General features: G+C 41.5%; 1 protein-coding gene across 1 annotated transcript in view; it reads right to left on the reverse strand.

Moving 5' to 3' along the window:
- Positions 1 to 3,774: 3,774 nt before the first annotated feature.
- Positions 3,775 to 17,399, reverse strand: part of LOC104048075 (neuronal acetylcholine receptor subunit alpha-7) — a 72,904-nt gene continuing 59,279 nt past the window's right edge. Inside the window, exons 10-11 of the mRNA XM_064438187.1 lie at positions 9,803 to 9,912; positions 3,775 to 4,567 (exon numbers count right to left, since the gene is read on the reverse strand). Coding sequence (XP_064294257.1) covers positions 4,046 to 4,567; positions 9,803 to 9,912 — 632 coding nt within the window. The 3' untranslated portion in view covers positions 3,775 to 4,045. The remainder of the gene's footprint in view (positions 4,568 to 9,802; positions 9,913 to 17,399) is intronic.

Raw genomic sequence — 17,399 nt, forward strand, 5'->3', positions numbered from 1 at the left:
TATCAAATTAAACCCAAGAGATACTTCTACTCTTGTCTGTGCAAGCCTGTATAGGTAGAACATTAGTAGCCTCCAGTTCATCTAACAAGAAAGGGAAGCAGCTTTCTGAGCACATGCTTTCTTACTAAATTGAAATTTGGAGTTTTATATGTTTTGTGTCCTTTCTCCTTTAGTCTGTATGTCATCAAGAGAAAAAAAAAAGACTAAGAAACAATTGTTTTGCTTATAATTCCAAACTGGATATAATTCTGGGAAGAGGAGGTCTTCTAGCCAATCAATCTCTGTTCAGCAGAACTTCTTAACGCAGACACACTCTTTCACAGTGTTTATTAGTTTCAATTTTGTCTTCGAAATTCTGCCAAGAGGAGCCTCACAAAAATAAAGGAACTTCAGCTGTCTTCACTTCTGTTTATTTCTATGGGGCGTTCACGGTGTTTGACACTCTTGTCTATAATCTCAGATTAGTCCAGTTCTTCATTAACATTCTTCAGATTTATATCATCCTCTTATCCTCAGTATGTGGTAATTTAGACTATGAAAATTGTTTTAGCTCTTGATCTTCTACTTCTTTATTGTAGTCACTACTAAAAAGTTAATGTTAATGGAAAGAACTATATAGTAAATAAATACTTGATATTCACTGTTGGAAGTTATACAGCCATACTTCTCACGGTGGTAGATAAAATAACAAACTTTCAAGTGTGACTAAAGTGTTCCAACAAGAATGGAAAACACATTGTTTCAGGTATATGTAGGTATTTGATCAAGATAGTTAAGGTGTTTCAAAAAAATTGGTAACCCATGAGTAAAAGTTGAAATTATGTTTGATGATAACAGGTTCTCACCTTCTGATGCTGTATACGTCCATACTCGTAATCTACCATGCCTTCTGGAAAATAAGGTACTCCTCAGCAAGAGAAAGTGCACAAGGGCCTTTACTATCATGTTCCCGTGTCACCAGGGGAGGGTAAGGCCAACACTCTTTATGCAATGTTTGTTTAAGTGCCTGGATTTTGTAGAGGATTTCTGGGTTAGTTTCTTGTTGTGATTCACCCTTTGCAATCAATCTGGGAATTTTTCCTTCTTTTATAATTATTACCTTCATGGCTGACTCTGTGACTAACTAGGGATGCCATGAACAGCTGTGAATCAGTATATACAGATGATGCATCAATCTTTCCAAGTGTACTGTAATTCTCAGGAAAGTCTTAAGTGCATTTGCAGTTTATTCTGCAATGCTTTGTATGCACAATAATAATTTTTCTGTGCCATCTTACACTAGGTCATTCTACAAATTTTGTGGTAATAGTGTTACTACCTTCCAAAAGGCCAAGCGGCAACTGGATATCAAAAGGATCTGCCTTACTTTGTCATCTGAAAAAGTAAGCAGCCAGTAATTTCAGTCCAGTGTAAGGATTTGTAAACTGCATACCATTAACAAAATTTGAGGTTTAGGACAGTTCTATAAGAGACAACCCAGCCCTGGAAAGCTAACAGTATAAGTTAGTAATCTATAAATGGAGTTTTTTTGTTTGCACTGAATTTTATAGAATAAAAAAATTGTTGAAATTAATTTTGAGAAGTTGTTTTCAGGTAGTTTCTGTCCTCCTCCTGATCCTAAGATATATGCATCCAGTTAAAAATACTCTTATACAACAACTCTGTATTTCATGTGAGGAAAGACGCTTTGCATTAGGATGCTAAGTTATTGTGGCGGTGTGATTTAACATTAGCTTTTATTTTTTTATCCTGTCACTGGAGATTACTTGCAAAAATGGAGATTTTCAAGAAAAAATATTAGTGGTCCTTGAGCAAGTGTGCTAAAGGTCATTTAGCATCCTGCATCCCAATCTGCAGAAGTATTTGGATGTTTAGGTTTTTTGTTTATTGGTTGTCCCCATAACTAAAGCAATAAATTACAATGAGCCTTTCAGCCACTGTCCAAGAGCAGAGCCTGATATAACTAACCCAAACCTCCCCCAGACCAGTTCTGCTGTTTGGTAGATGTTTCTATTAGGCAAACCCCTCTTGGATTCTGTACCTCAGCAAGGCCAATTTTGTAAGTAGAAGTAGCAAAATGGGCAGGAGAAAGAAACAGAGGTCATGAGAGTTTTCTCCTGCAGGGTCAGAAAGAGCTACTTAGAGCACTAGTGCTCCCATGAAGGAAAACAAGATCTCTCTGAAATATGGGTTAAATTTTCAGTAGAGGCTCTTATTATAAGCCGTTATAAGCCTTTAAGCTGCACCCAGAACTGAAGTAACTTCAAGAAGCACAAAAGCTAAGTATTATTCAAAACAGGTCACTGTAGTCAGGACCTCCGATAGCCTTTAGGTGCTTTTTTGAACATAACTCCAAGCAATGTGATAAATCTACTTGTGTGATGATCTAATCTTACAGCTACAGAGGTAACATTACAGTGAGGTCTTTACTTAAAGGGAGTCATCACCACCTAATGAAGAGTAACAGCAGAAAAGCTCAAGCACCTAATCCTAAAATAAATAATTGCGTATTCCTTCAGTCTGTAGAGCTACCAGCTTCACCATCACTTAGATGGAAATACTTGCCATTGAGTAGTAGCCCCATGATCTGTTTGTTTCTCTCCAACAGTGATGGTGGGAAGGATCCCATCATGAAGATATGGGAAATGTTAATTTTGGTACACTAACAGAGGAAGAACAGGAAGTTGAAAGTCAGTCAGAGAAGGTATTAGGTAGTCGTTTTCTTTTAGTGAACATTCAGAAAAGTGCTGTGTTAGCACAAAGAGAAAAAGTGTCTACATGAGACCAGATCCTTTTTTTAGCTCTGCTGTGATCAGCGGCCAAAATAAAATCACACAGATAGAGGTATCGTTCCCATCCACAGTAGTGAGTGGAAAGAATAATATGAGAGAATGGTTGAGAATATGTTTTTTTGCCCTTCTCTTCCAGGAAAGTGGCATAACTGGATTATTTTTAATTAATATAGAGACATTATATTAGAGTACTTACGGACCAAAAATTGATAATAAGCATTGCTACTTTAAAATTTACCAAATAAAATTAGCCTTTTACACACCCCTTTTAACAAAGCCAGACAGAGCAAGTTGTAATGGAGACTGTACTAATAGCATTTTCAAAAAGTACTACTTCAGTGGTCTAGACTAAATATGAAATCTGATCCTAATGAAATCAGTGGCAAATTTCCTACAGATACTGCAGAGACAAGATTCTTGCCCTGATTACACAGAGTTAGTCAGTATTAGGCATTAGGTTGGCCAAGTGTCAGAGAGATTTCAAATTAAGTAGACTGTCAAGATGACAGCAACAGTTAAGCAACAGTAGAGCTTAACTAAGAGCCATCAAGCCTAAAAGAAGGCACCATTAATATCTATGATTGTCAGCATGGAGAATGAATTTTTTTCCCAACCTCAAAACCAGCATTTCCTAATTAAAAAAAAAAAAAAAGAAGAAAAAAAAGAAGTATTATTCTGGGAAAAGTACATTCTGTTAACATATTTACTAAGAAAACATTCCAGTCACTGCAGTAGTAAGAGCTAACATGATGATAGTTTATTTTCGTAAATACAATATAATAAATATAAGACTGTGGAGATACATCTGTCATATTTGAGAAGTGAATGTCACAGCCACACTAAAGAAAAATGATAAAACACAAATATACTGAAACAACAAAATGCTGTAAAGCTTAGGGTCATCAATCATCATTTAAATTATTAACAATAGCTAAAAGTTCACAAATTCATAGTAACACACTGATACTAGTGTTAACTTGTAATAAATATATTGTAGATTTGAATTATTGTCTATTATTCGTCACAGACCATGACATAATTACACGTGGAACTAGTCTATGAAGTAAGCAGGAGACATCAATATGTTTACTATACAATCACTAACATCAGGAACAATTACCTCCTGAAGTTATTTTCATCCCCTTCTGTGTATGTAAGTACATATAAGCACATATAAGTACACTTCTCTATTTGAGTTAAATTATCTAGCAAAATTACTGGCAATCATCATATTGTGCTCATCTCTGAAATCCTTATGCAAAATCCTTTGAGACAGCTTCTATAAAATTTGGAGCAGACATGAGTATTGTAAATGTGCAAATGATGGCAAAAACAGTAAATGCAACCAAGCATAACCTGTCTATGACAGCAGCTGCAAACTTCCACTCACTGCAGATCTCTTCACCCTCATCTTGTTTCCTGAACCGCATTGCTATGAACTGAACTTCCTCTAGGATCTTCACAATCACTGGAATAGTATCCATTAAAGCCTTCTTCTGAACAAGCTCAATATCTTCCGGTAAGGGACAAGTAATCTTTCCGCTCTTGTTACCCAAATCATTCTTCTGGGGGCAGCAAGTATTTTCCATCACATGGTAGCTATAGATTGTGTTGCCATTGCTGGACTGGTGCCCGGGTAGGACATTCATCTCCATGCTGTTTACACTCAGGTGGTGCTTGGGATAGCTATATTTGCAAGACAGGGGTTTTATATTTTCCCCGGGCTTTTTCATTCGTAAAAACCAAGCACACCAATTCAGCAGCATGACACGGACCTGAAATAGAGTGATCATCATAGAAATAAAGGGGACTTCTGTGTATTTTAAACATTTTTGAAATATTTCATTACTATAATAGTTAGTCTGTATGGTACTTCAGAAAGACTGACTGCTTTCTGTGTTCTCCAGTTATCTGCTTTCAAATGCGGTTTTTCAGGGTCTGGCTTCTTCCCAAGAATGACTTTTTTTTGGGTATGTCTTGGACATAGAGGTGTTCAATGCGCACTTAGGTTATAAATCAAAAAAAGATACAAAATCTTACTTTACACAATGATTGTTGAAGTCCTATCTTTAGCAAACCATCCACAATCTCTCTAACTGAGCAGAGGGTACAGAATTGGCTGCATCATTTTCAACCATTTCTCAGATAGTATGGAAAGAGATATTCAAATATTTGAGGGGAACAATGTTTTTGTATGCATGTATGTGTTTTATATGTATGTGATTATTTTACATATGTATATGTAATATTGCACAATTTACATATAAATGTAAAATCAATTTAGATTCTGCTGAAAAAAAACCTACACCACAGACTAACAGCTGGTTTTAGCACATTCCCCACCTCCATCTCTATTGTTTAATTCTAAATAAACAGCCTTGGTTGTTGGTTTGGGTTTTTTATTTGAAAGCTATTTTAATACTCCTTTGAAGAGTTCAGCCACATAATACAGCAGGCCTTTTTTCAAAAGAATAATAGTAAATCAATTAAATTGAGTGCTACTATTAACTGCTGTCATTTCCCTGTGCTCTGGTGTACAACTGCTCTGGCACATCTCAAGAGCGCTCTAACCTGCACGTGGCAGATTGTTCCCCATATGTTTCTTGTCAAGGTCATCAAATAAGCTAACTCCAGAGAGAGCATCCAGCATTTTTTCCCAGTGAATCAACCTTCAGATGTGTTGGCTGAAATCTGAGCCTGCTATGATTCCTATTGTTAACATCGTTTGCTGTGAAAGGCAGTAAAAAGGCTGTGAAATCAGTAACATAGTGTGTGAAAAGCAGCAAACTAAATTAGTAAAATCTTGTAATGATAAAGTCCTTCAGTATTATGTATACAAAATGGGCATTTGCAATGTGCTTGTGAGAGACCCTCTGGGAAGATAGGTAGCCTCTTTCACTACTTTATTTTTCTGATTGCAAGTCAAACAATCTGATGTCCAGGAGAGAACAAACTTGACATCTGTTTCACTTCTGAGCATTGGCCCACGACTCCCTGTGTGATCCTGCTCCAGTCACTTTAGCCATGTTTGACTCAGGACCACAGTTTGCCTCCAGGGTTGTTTCAGATGCTGTGATATCTCCTGTGTTGGCACAGTACAGATGCAGGGATGGGGAAATAACAGCTAGCATTTGAGTTGCTGCTGTAGTGACAAGCATAATTTCAGAAAGGAGGAGACATTAATTACCACAGGTGGGAATAATAATAGTAAAAGCCAAAATAACAGTAAAAGCCAAAAACAATGACCTGTGGAAGATGGTTATACAATTTTTAAAATGTGCAGTGAGAGCTTTTTTGGGTCACAGCCCCATGCCATTTCCTGTGAGCATTTCTGCTTCTCTCCCACTAATGAATCTTTTATTCTTCATGCTGAAAGGCTGTTTTCCTGTGTTTCATATTATTCTGCTTTCATCGGGGTCTTTAAATATTTCATTATTTTCTCCATGGTCACCACAGGCAAATGGAAAACTATAATACAGCAGCCTAAAAAAACAATGCTGGATTTAATTGAACTTACTTCATTATAATGTCCTCTGAGTGCTTATGGACACAAAATGGAACATCACGGAACAAAATAAAGGTCTTTAATTTGTAGCAATATTTCCACAGTGTCAGTGGCAAAGGAGACAGATAAATTAGTTCTCCAGTACTGTGAAATTCCAAAATACTAAACCAGAGAAACTTTCTTATTAGAAAACGTTAATATGTCTGCCTTAGCTCTGGAAGGAGACATGAGGTGAAAAAGCTCTATTCTACAGGAATGCTACTGTTTCTTTCAAGACAACATGTTTACTCCTTAGGGAAATTACATTAGAAATACAAGCAAACCCATTTCCCATAGAAAAATATATGCAGAGAGGACAGCAACACAGCTTTTAATTTGCTTGAGCTTCCAAATGCCCTATTTCCTTGAAAACATAGACACTCAGGCATCTATCTGTCATACTAATTAATTCAGGAGGCAGCTGCAGTACAGGGATTTTTGGAAAACAGCACAGGCATGATGGTATGAATCTATGTTCTTACCTGCATTATTAAATTTGGGTTTCTGTAAAGGAAGAACACAGATACACCCGCCCTCAGAGGTCAACAGCCTAACCCTGCTGTGACCCTCTCCACCAAGGTCCTCCCCTAAACATAATGCAGCTGTACTGCTAGCTCCTATCACAGACACCTGCCTGGCCTAATCCAGAAGGGAGAGTCTCCAATTAAAGCTCTCCCGATGAGGCGCTTCAGCACCTGAGCAAATCTGTGCATGTCCCCATTCAAAACATATCAAAAGACAAGCCTGAAACCTGACAAACCATATTTAGCTACAGCAAAGAGCCAGAGTGCTCTTACCTTTTCCCACAAAACCCTTTCTTATCTCTGTGCTTGGTCTCTCCATATCTCTCACCTATGCAACAGTTTTGGCTGTCAGCAGAAGTAGGTCAATGGAGCTGTAACCCATGTCCAATACTACCCACTCCCAAACTGCTCCTTAGCTGAACCTTCTTTAGTGATCTTCTCTATGCTAGCTCAGCAGACATTATCAAAAGTGTTAAGCAGCCAGCAGCTCTCACTTCTCAGCTGAGTAGCCAACAAATGCCCTGACTGAACACCTCAGATTTAAACTCCTTTCTTGGAAAATGGAGGCACAATTCTCAGCAATGGAGTAAGGGGAGAAGCAAGCACCTACAGAGAGGCTAAATATTAACACACACATCCCCTCCCTCTTCTGGTTCAAAGGCCAAGCACAGACCCCTTGAGAGATAGGCAGGGGAAAGAAGCTGCTTAACTGTAAATAGTTTAGAAAGCAGGTGTTAAGGCAATGTGGTCAGTTAAATCCTCTAGGTCTGGAACTGCTCCCACACAAGCCCAATGCAACTTACTCCAGCAGCTAATTCCATTTAAGCAGGAAGTGAGAACAACCCTGTAACTATTAATCAGGGTTAGAGCTTTGCAATAAACTGACATCTGGCTCTGCCAGGATGAAGAGGGTGCAGGGAGTAAGTAAATGGTGGGGCTGTCTGTTGGGGCTGGAATTGCAGAGAACAAATTTCAGGTAACTAATTTCCTTCTTTCTGCAGATGGCTATCTCAGATTCCTGGATTTTACTGAGAAAAATCTTTCAGGGTGTTATTTGTAAGAAATATCTGACATAGGTGGACAGAAAAAAAAGATAATAATCAGAATTTGCCATGAATCCTAATGTCTGAGCCTTGCAGAGGACTAATGCCCACTTTTCTAGGGTCAGCCTCTTCCATACACACTTGGCATTTACTCTTTTTCTTGAGATCTCTCAGCCCTGTCAGCTTGCCTGGTCTACAGTTTTCACAGTCTACCATCTGTGCTTTCCAGTAGTGCTTTCCATAGTCTTTGCTTCCTAACTGTATTTTTAATGTATGCTAGTTCAGCTGTCAGGCCATTGAGAAAGGTTCCTCAACAGTGAGAATTATTTGCAAACTGTGTTTCCAGCCAAGAAAGCAAGAGACTGGTGGAGAGCAACAGCTGACTTGCAAGGCCTGTGAGCAGATTTCACATGAGCCATTGTCTCTAGGCTCCTTGAAAAGCAGACAAACCAAAAAATTGTTCACTGGGGCTGTTACGCTGCTGCATACCCTGTCCATGTAGACGTCTGAAGCACATTTACCCAGAATTGTGCCCTCAGGTGTTGCTTACATGCAGGGTCATCCAGAATTCACATGCTCTGCTGTCTTGAAAGTATGATGACTTTAAATGATACAGCACTTGAAAAAATAATCGTTAGTATGACTAATTGCTACTGGGCTCTTTTTTTTTTTGATTTGCATTGATGTTACTGTTTATTTTTAGAGAGGCTAAATTAGAAAGCTGCTCTGTACTCATGCTTACATTGGTAATGATGTAACATTTAACATCATGTCAGGATAATTGTCTAGCATGACAAATATGGTGAGTGAGATACCAGGGATGCTGTACAACCAGATTTCTGTGAAACCAGGTGGGTAGGTAGCTCACTGTGACTATTAGTATCTGCTCCTGCTTTCGTTCCTTTTTTTTTGTAAATACAAAGCATACCTTGCTATTCAAAAATCTATTCTTAGGAAAAGGAGAGAGAAAAAAGCATAATTTTCTTTTAACCTGAAAATCTAAAGGAAACACATTCCTCCTGAAAGCCAGCTGGCTTTGGTGCCAGGCCTCGCTGGGCTAACAGAGTCTGCTGTAGAGAAAAGAGGGTCCACGTGGTAATGCACTGAGAATTGATCAGATGACAGCAGACAAAATTGTTTTTTCACACAGAGAAGTGGCTGTGGCTTCAGCAGAAGTCAGATTACCAAGCCAGGGAAGTCCAGGGGCCTCCTCAATACAGTCGGGCTGAGGCCAACAGCATTGCCTTTCTGTTTCTGCTGGTGGTGCAGCAGCAGTGAGCTCCGAGCTGTGAGAAGCATAGCTGCGTTCACTGTTTAACACCCTCACTACACTGAGGTATTGGGATTCCTGATCTACCAGCACCTCAGGGACCCAGCTCACAACTGGAATAGCTGTAAGATGGAGTAAATTGGCTTCACCTCCTGTCTTTGTTTTGGGAGATTACAGCTCTGCACAAACGGCAGTGAGAATCTTTGTAAGGGAACAAACTAGACAAACTGCCCAGCAGAGACAAGTAAGTGCTTGTTTAGTGCTGGGAAATGTCCACCACATTTTATCAGTACTGGTGTCTGCTGGGTAAGAAATCAAAGGTGTTTGCCACGGGGTTAGCACTTGCAAAGTACGTGCTGAGCAAGATTACTCTGCCATGGCTCAACCATCCCATTGTAAATTTAAATAGAAAACCCAAATAACAGATACCATTTTGATGAAAATCAAATTTAGTATTTTTGTTCTTTCCTTCCAATAGCAAACGTGTCACATGTATTGTCTGTAGCTGACTCTTCAGATTAATGGAGAACAACTTCTGCCTCTCATCTATAACTAGTTTACTATAGCTTTTAGATTAGGTTTTTTTCCCTTCAGTAGGCTGTTGAATATTTACCACCAAAGCTGCTTACCCATTTGGGCATCTTTCCTGCTTGAGGGTCATGATGGTGAAACTGCAGAACCAGCACTGTTACCACCACAGACAGACCAACAATGACCATGATGCTAGCGAAATACTGAGCTGCAAGTGAAAGGAGGACTTGGTTAGGAAAGGCAAAAAAAACCAAAAACCCAACAAACAAAAGGCAAATAATATTCCTTGGCCATGCCCTGAGATCTACATTTGAGGAGCACCGCATCACATCCAAACATCCTCTTCTCTGGTCTTCCATATGGGAGCATTTGAGACCTTTTCTGGTTTTCAGTGTATCTGCTCAGCTCACTCCTTGCCAACAAGGGAAGGGCTATAACCAGTGAAAGGCATAAACTACTTGGGTTTTTTTCCCAGAAAGGAGTGCAGGACCCCCTGCTAAAGACCTGCTCCCTATCTGCTGCCAGGGCAGTGAGGAGCTGAGCTAACCAGACCAACTGAACACCAGCATCCCCAGCCCAGGGCCACCCCACAGTATCAGCAGAGCTGCTGGAGAGAAATGCTGTTCTCCTGGTGACACTGGACCCCCTCAGAAGCATCACCAGACCTTCTCCCTCACCTCACCACTGCTCACAAGAGGACAGGCATATTTGTCAGCACTGTCCTCAGCCCTCAAGACCACTTGTTTTGGTTCCTATGAAAGCATGCTACACCCTTGCTGAGTGCTACATTTAAGCCTGCTACACAGGAGAGAAATCAAGTTCCTGAGTGCCTGAACTGAGATATGAAACTGTATCTCCTAAGTGGCAGCACAACTTCATCATGCCAGGAGTGAGGCTGATGCACTGGAGTGTTAAGAGAAGTTATCCACAGGGCTAATGACATTTGAAGGCTGCTGTGGCAAAAAACCAGGGTGCATTACTGTTGGCTGATAGGATGGGGCAATGTGGGAGAGCACATGACAGTGCCCCAGACTACAGCCTCTTTCCACCTCTGGTCCTACCTCCTGCAGCTTGCAGGAAAAGTCAGAGGTTCAATACAGGCTCCAAGGCAAGTTTTATTCCAGCTCTGTGTCTTAATAACACTTCCCACTGGCTCAGCAGCAAAAAGCTTGCTCATAATAATGAGGTTCTCAGGGCTTGCTGAAACCAGTGCTGCAATTGCTTCAAGAGGTGGGCATGGCTTTCCATAGCAAAATGAATTATGCAGCTTGCAGCTGGATTAGAAGAATAGTCCTGAGCATGAGGTGAATTGAAAGGTCTCTCTTCTCTCATGAGTAGGTGCAACAGAGCCAACAGCCAGGCAGAAGCAGAGCAAACCAGGAACTCAGGTTTCAGGGAAACTGGCTGATCAGATTCTAGTATGCCCCATGTAGCACAAACACAGCAGTGTTGATGTTGCTGGTTTAATTACTTCCATAGGTCACTAAATAAATTCCATAAATTCTATGCATTTTGATGCCACCAGACTTCAACGGCCTGAAGTGGCCCATTTAAAATGGCTTTGGCTAATATTTTTCACAGATCCTTAGAAAATTAGTCACCTAGTTGAACTTGGAAACACCTTGGTATTATCTTACTCAAGATCCCAGCCAATGATTAGCAGAGGAATTGACACTCTCAGTTCTTTGTGCTGTAAACCCAGGAACAGAGGTCAGGAAACTACTACGGACACCTGGTAGTAAACAGGGAAAACAGTTCTCTCAAGAACAGACTGGGAACTGTAGGGGGCCTGTGGACCCTTAAAGAAAGATGTTTTATGTTTTTGCCTGGATATAAACAAGGAAGATGGCTAGGCGTGCATCACCTGCTGTCATGGTTTAGCCCCAGTTAGCAACTAAGCACCACACAACCACTCACTCCCCCCAGCCCAGTGGGACCGGGGAGAGAATCAGAGGAGCAAAAGTAAGAAATGTCATGGATTCAGATAAGAACAGATTAATAATTAAAATAAAACAGAAACAGTAACAATAATAACATTAATGATATAATGAAAAGGAAAATGGGTGGGGGGATGGACAGACACATGACACATGATGCCTGGGGAGGGGGAAAAAAACAACCAAACAACAAGCGATGCAACCGCTCACCACCTGCCGACTGACACTGCGAGTCCCCAACTGCCATCACTGATTCCCCCAGCCAACTCCCCCCAGTTAATATACTGGGCATGATGTCATATGATATGGAATATCCCTTTGGCCAGTTTGGATCATAAGCCTTGGCTGTGCCCCCTCCCCTCCTGGCTTCTTGTGTGCCTGGCAGAGCACGGGAAGCTGGAAAAGTGCTTGACTAGTGTAAGCACTACTTAGCAACAACTAAAACATCAGTGTGTTATCAACATTATTTTCTTACTAAACCCAGAGCAGCACTATACCAGCTACGGTGAAGAGAATTAACTCTATCCCAGACAAAACCAGGATACCTGCTTTTTGCAGGGGTAGGGGGCCCTTAAGTTACAGTGAAGTTTTCAGTTGGAAAGTAAGGATGGACCGAATCATAGAATCATTAAGGTTGGAAAAGACCCTTAAGATTATTGAGTCCAACCACTAACCTATCACTGCCAAGTCCACCAATAAACCATATCCTCAAGCACCACATCTACCTTTCTTTTGAATACCTCCAGGGATGGAGACTCCACCACCTCCCTGGGCAGCCTGTTCCAATGCCTGACAACCCTTTCGGTGAAGAAGTTTTTCCTAACGTCCAACCTAAACTTCCCCTGGCGCAGCTTGAGGCCATTTCCTCTCGACCTATAGCTTGTTACTAGGGAGAAGAGACTGACCCCCACCTCACTACAACCTCTTTTCAGGTAGTTGTAGAGAGCGATAAGGTCTCCCCTCAGCCTCCTCTTCTCCAGATTAAACAACCCCAATTCCCTCAGCCACAAGACTGACAATAGGGCATGGTACTTCAGCCCTATTATCAGTGTCAGGCAATCAAACGTCACAAGGTATCTGTGAAATGAGAACTGGCAGGTAGACTTAGGCAGCCCAGGTAGGTGCAGGTGCTGTATTCATTTCAGGGGGACAAAGCTCCAAAGCCCTGAGGTAGCCCAGCCTCCTCTAGGGCTGGATTTTGCCAGCCCTGCGGAATCAGCAGTGAAAGGGTGTGGCAGGTGCACCCACCCTTATAGAGACTGGGGCTTTTGACTGTTGAAGCAGAGCAGCCACTGCTGCTGCTTTTCCCACCCTTACTTTCCTGTCCTCATTTTCCGGCTGTGACTGCTGTCATTCACACAGCTGCCAACAGACAAAGCCCTCGGCCCAAAGGAAATGGGCAAATACAATCTCAGGTCAGATTTGACAAGGGTATAATCGGAGCCCTGACGGATGGCCTATTGAATTGGTCCTTCTCAGAGCATCAGGTCTGCAGTCAGGGACTCTCCCTTTAGGTCAGGATGCCACCTAAGGTAACTCCTCAAGGTTGAGATCCCTCATCTTATTAGGTGAGTGATTGCACATTTTGGATCCTCATTCTAAACCTTAAGGATTCTTAAGTTGGCTGTGCAGTGATAGTTCCCACCTGACACCCATAACCTGGGGTTAGCTAATGTTCATTGGAGCATCAAATTGACCTTACTTGAAATAAATTTAATTGAAGTGCATATATATATCTGATTGGTTCATATTAGTTCATATTGATAAACCTCTGCGACGAAGGGGAGGAAGGAAGTAGCAATGGCTGGCACACTTGTCACATTAGCCTTTCACGTCTCTAGTTGGAGATATGATGAAGGCTGTTGCCTCCTTTCCTGTGGCAAGACAAGGTAGACCAAATAGCCATTGCTGACAAAGGAATTGCTAGATCTTCTGCCCATGGGGCTCTGACTGAAAACATGACTCTGTGCTTACAATCCAGACCATGCATTGAGGCACAGCCACAGGTACGGATGGCCAAGACCTAGCTGGGCCTCCGTTCAGTGACAGTTCACCTGTAGGGGAAGGAAAGGACCTAGAACTGAATGGGTATGTCCATGAAGCAAGATGGTGCTGGGTCTGAAACGGTATCCATACCCACTCAGCACTTCCTGATCTTCACTTTCGGGTTTAATCCTATAATCCTATATTCTCTCTTTCTCAGCAGCAGAAAAACATTATCCATCTGCAGCACTCAGGGGAGCTGGTAGGGAAGAATTCTGTGCTGTCTCCCATGCACCTCCGTAAAAGCATGCCTTAATCCTCCTCCAGTCTGCTGGCTTGGCATCTCTGTTCTTGGCTGTCTTTATTGCTCGCACCAGCCAGATCAAACCCTTCACATGGTGACTGCTACAAGGGCTGCTGTCCCTTTTCACCTCTAGCACCCCTTCTGATCTGACCATGACTCGACTTTCCCAGCAACCTTATGAGCAGAGGTAGCTAGCTGCTGAAAGAATCAAGCTAAAATGTGTATAGACAACACTTTCCTTGGAGCCACAGCACTACAGTCTTCATTCAACCTACCCTAGACCCACACAGCCCTGAATTAGTTAAGTGTATTTCTAGGCCTCCACTGATGTTGCAGAGCACAGAAATAGGATGCTCTTTTGTGAGATGTAGTACAGGAGACAAGCAGTGAGCTTTGGTCTCCCCAGAAGCAGCCACAGTCCAGACATCAGACCTTTTTTCACCAGTAATTTAGGGTCCATCCTAAATCCTACAGCACTTATGTAGATAGGGCTTTGAAGCTGCTGCTCCTTCAGAGTCTTACCCTTACGTGTGTCTCTTGGCAGTGCTAAGTGCAAATCTGATTTTACAAAGAAACTCAGCCCCTTTAATTTAAATTGCAGAAGGGAAATGCTCAGCAACTCTCACAAAGCGTCTCTCCGTATCCTACTTAAGAACTCCTGGTTACTAGAACGTCGCTGGTATGGATGGGTCATCTTGGAGACTTTAACAAATTACTTCACCGTAGGCAGTATCAGGAACAGCAATCCCAACCCAGAGTGTATTTGAAAGAGCAGGGACCTTGTTGCTGTATGTCAGCTGTGCTGAGGCGCTGAGGGCAACGGACACCTTCCAGAGGGGAACTGGCTCATTTGTGCTTTCTGCCCTGGACAGCTGACATGGGCCAGGAAAAGGGACCAGAAGACCTGTGGTTGGAGCCCCTCAATATCCCTGACTTACTCAGCGACATCTCCCTTGGATACCAAATTCTGCACTGGTATGTGCTGAACTAGATGTTCTTCATGTGTTTTCAAACCTGCAAGCTGCTTTCTTCAGCAATTCTGTGTGAACAGAAAAGCTGTTTTGGATGCTCAGTTGATCTCTTTCAAGTAGTATGAAGTATTTGCACTTCTACAATTTATTTTCTTGCCTTTCTTTGCCAAAGGAGGCATGATGTAACATGCTACTGGGAGAGCTGTTTTAACATCTGGGAGTTGTCAGCCTCAGTCCCAGCACTGTCAGAAAATGATCAAGTGCTGTTGTCATAACAAGTACAGATCCAATACAACTACAGATAGCCAGATAGTCTTTTTAAAAAATTAGTGACAACAAATGTTTTTTCTTGCAGACATCCTCTGACATCACCTATATCAAAAGGATGGCAATGACTCATAATTCATAACTTGAGGAGCTTCCAGTACTGTTTTTGGACCTTCTGTGCCATTATCTGATGTTAGAGAAGCATCTCAGGATTATTTTAGAGATGTTTTGGAAGATCTGCTGCTTGAGTGGAACTGGATTATCTTTAAGGACAGATTAGGAGTAGTATAAATAAAGCAGCAGAAGAGCAAGATGGATTCTAGATGGGTGCTTTGCCTTGTTGACTTTATCACTGAACACTGACAGAAAGCAGTATATTATCCAGATTTGTTAACATAGTTAATCACAGGGTAGGCAGAGCTTCTCCACTGTGACCAGTTACAGTCTTCTCTTCCTATGAAATAGTGGGGGAGGGAGGAGTGTCATGCTCAGTATTCCCAGTGATCAAGTTGGATACACTGGTGTTCCTCTGTGTTTCTTCTTTGCAGGAAACTTCAGGTTTTGCATACAAAATGATGGACTGGTTTAGAGCTGCTCTGTCAGGTCATTTGAATCATTCAGTGCTGAGTGCTTCTGGTGAACTCTCAGAAAATGGGAGAAATGTCCCAGAGCATGCACAGCATGAGATATTCACTGCTTCTTCTTCTGGAAATGGTCCAGGTTAATGAACTGTACCCTGTGGAGGATGCAGAAAACCTCAAACACCAGCAGAGGTGATTCCAACCATCCTTCTGCTTTTCTCCTATGGCAGGGAACAGGGCTGGTGCTGGACAGATGCTGTTGCAGTCTACAATGGGTGATGGCAGTTTCTCATAGATCAGGGAAACCAAAAGGTAAGGAAGAGATTCCCTTGCTGGCTGATTTACTATTGTACACAGAAGAGGACATAGGCAGGAAAACAATTTCCACCATTGTCAAGATTTTCTGTAGCTGGGACACCTTGTGTCATCCATTAGCTCTCACTGACAATGGAAAGCTAAGAGCATCATCTCAGTCCAGCAGGTCCCTCATAACCATGAAATGTCTTAAAAGAGTGAGAAAATTCAAGATTGGACCCTATGTCTACCTTTTGGTTATGATACTTGTAGAGGGCACAGGGGCAGTATTTTCACAGTGTTTTCAAACTCTTTCTCCTTCCACAGGCTTTTGAAGAATAGAACTTGGTGTTTGAAAAGGAAAAGTGTGGTTTGGTTTTTTGTTTGTTTGTGGTTTTTTTTTTTAAATAAAGAAAAAGTGTCCAAGACCTGTGGCTTTGGGAAAAGCACCATTGGTCATGAGGCATGAAACCATAAGAGCTGCTGTGAATGTTTCGTGGAAAAGGCTGAACAGGGTCCTGCCGTCAGAAAGGCACCCTGCAGGACCATGAAAGGGAGGGGGGAAAAGCAGTCCACAAAATAAAAAAGAGACAGAATAAAGTGAAGTGGCAGCAGCTGAGGACATACAGGCAGATGACAGAAAATGTAGCAGGAGATTAATCTCATTTTCTCTCTCTAGTCAGAACCACTAACACTTTATGCTCACAACTTAAACCAATCTGTATCTCCTGGAGGTGGCAAAGCACCACATTGCTTCCTTGTCTTAATAATTTGCAGCCTCATTTGCTGTACGACTAACTGCAAGAAATCATCCCAAGCATCTGCTGCAAATATATTTGCAGTGTAAAACCTTCATTCTTACTGAAATAATGTAGGCATGATAAAGAATGGCAAGGAGGGGACATGGCTGCAAATATATCATGATAGTAGAGCTCTAAGCAGCAAGAAAGTGTTGTGGTTTTTAAAGAATCAAGTAGAGGAGCTCAGCAAAAGAAGAAAGAGAGAAATGCAGTTTTGTTCTCTGGAGGTGAAGGTAATTTTTATTTTGCACTATTTGATACGTCCAGCCAAAGTGTGAAGCCCCACATGAATTTCAATCATAGGAAGTGATGGTTCCTCATATTCATGAGCCCTCTGTTCCTCTTTCAGGCACCCTCTGCACACACCAACTTTCAGGTGTTCCTTGCTTTCTGCTATAAAACTTCTTCTAAAGCAAAATACAGATTCTTGATCTAAAACCAATGGTGTTATTTTGAAGAGAGCTGAAAGGAAATAATGATCTGCAGCACTTTGGAGTTATTTGGGCATGGAAAAAAATCATAAATTATTAAGCACTTCACCTGTGCAAGGGGGTGCCT

Source organism: Phalacrocorax carbo, chromosome Z (assembly GCF_963921805.1).
Source record: "Phalacrocorax carbo chromosome Z, bPhaCar2.1, whole genome shotgun sequence".
Lineage (NCBI taxonomy): Eukaryota > Metazoa > Chordata > Aves > Suliformes > Phalacrocoracidae > Phalacrocorax > Phalacrocorax carbo.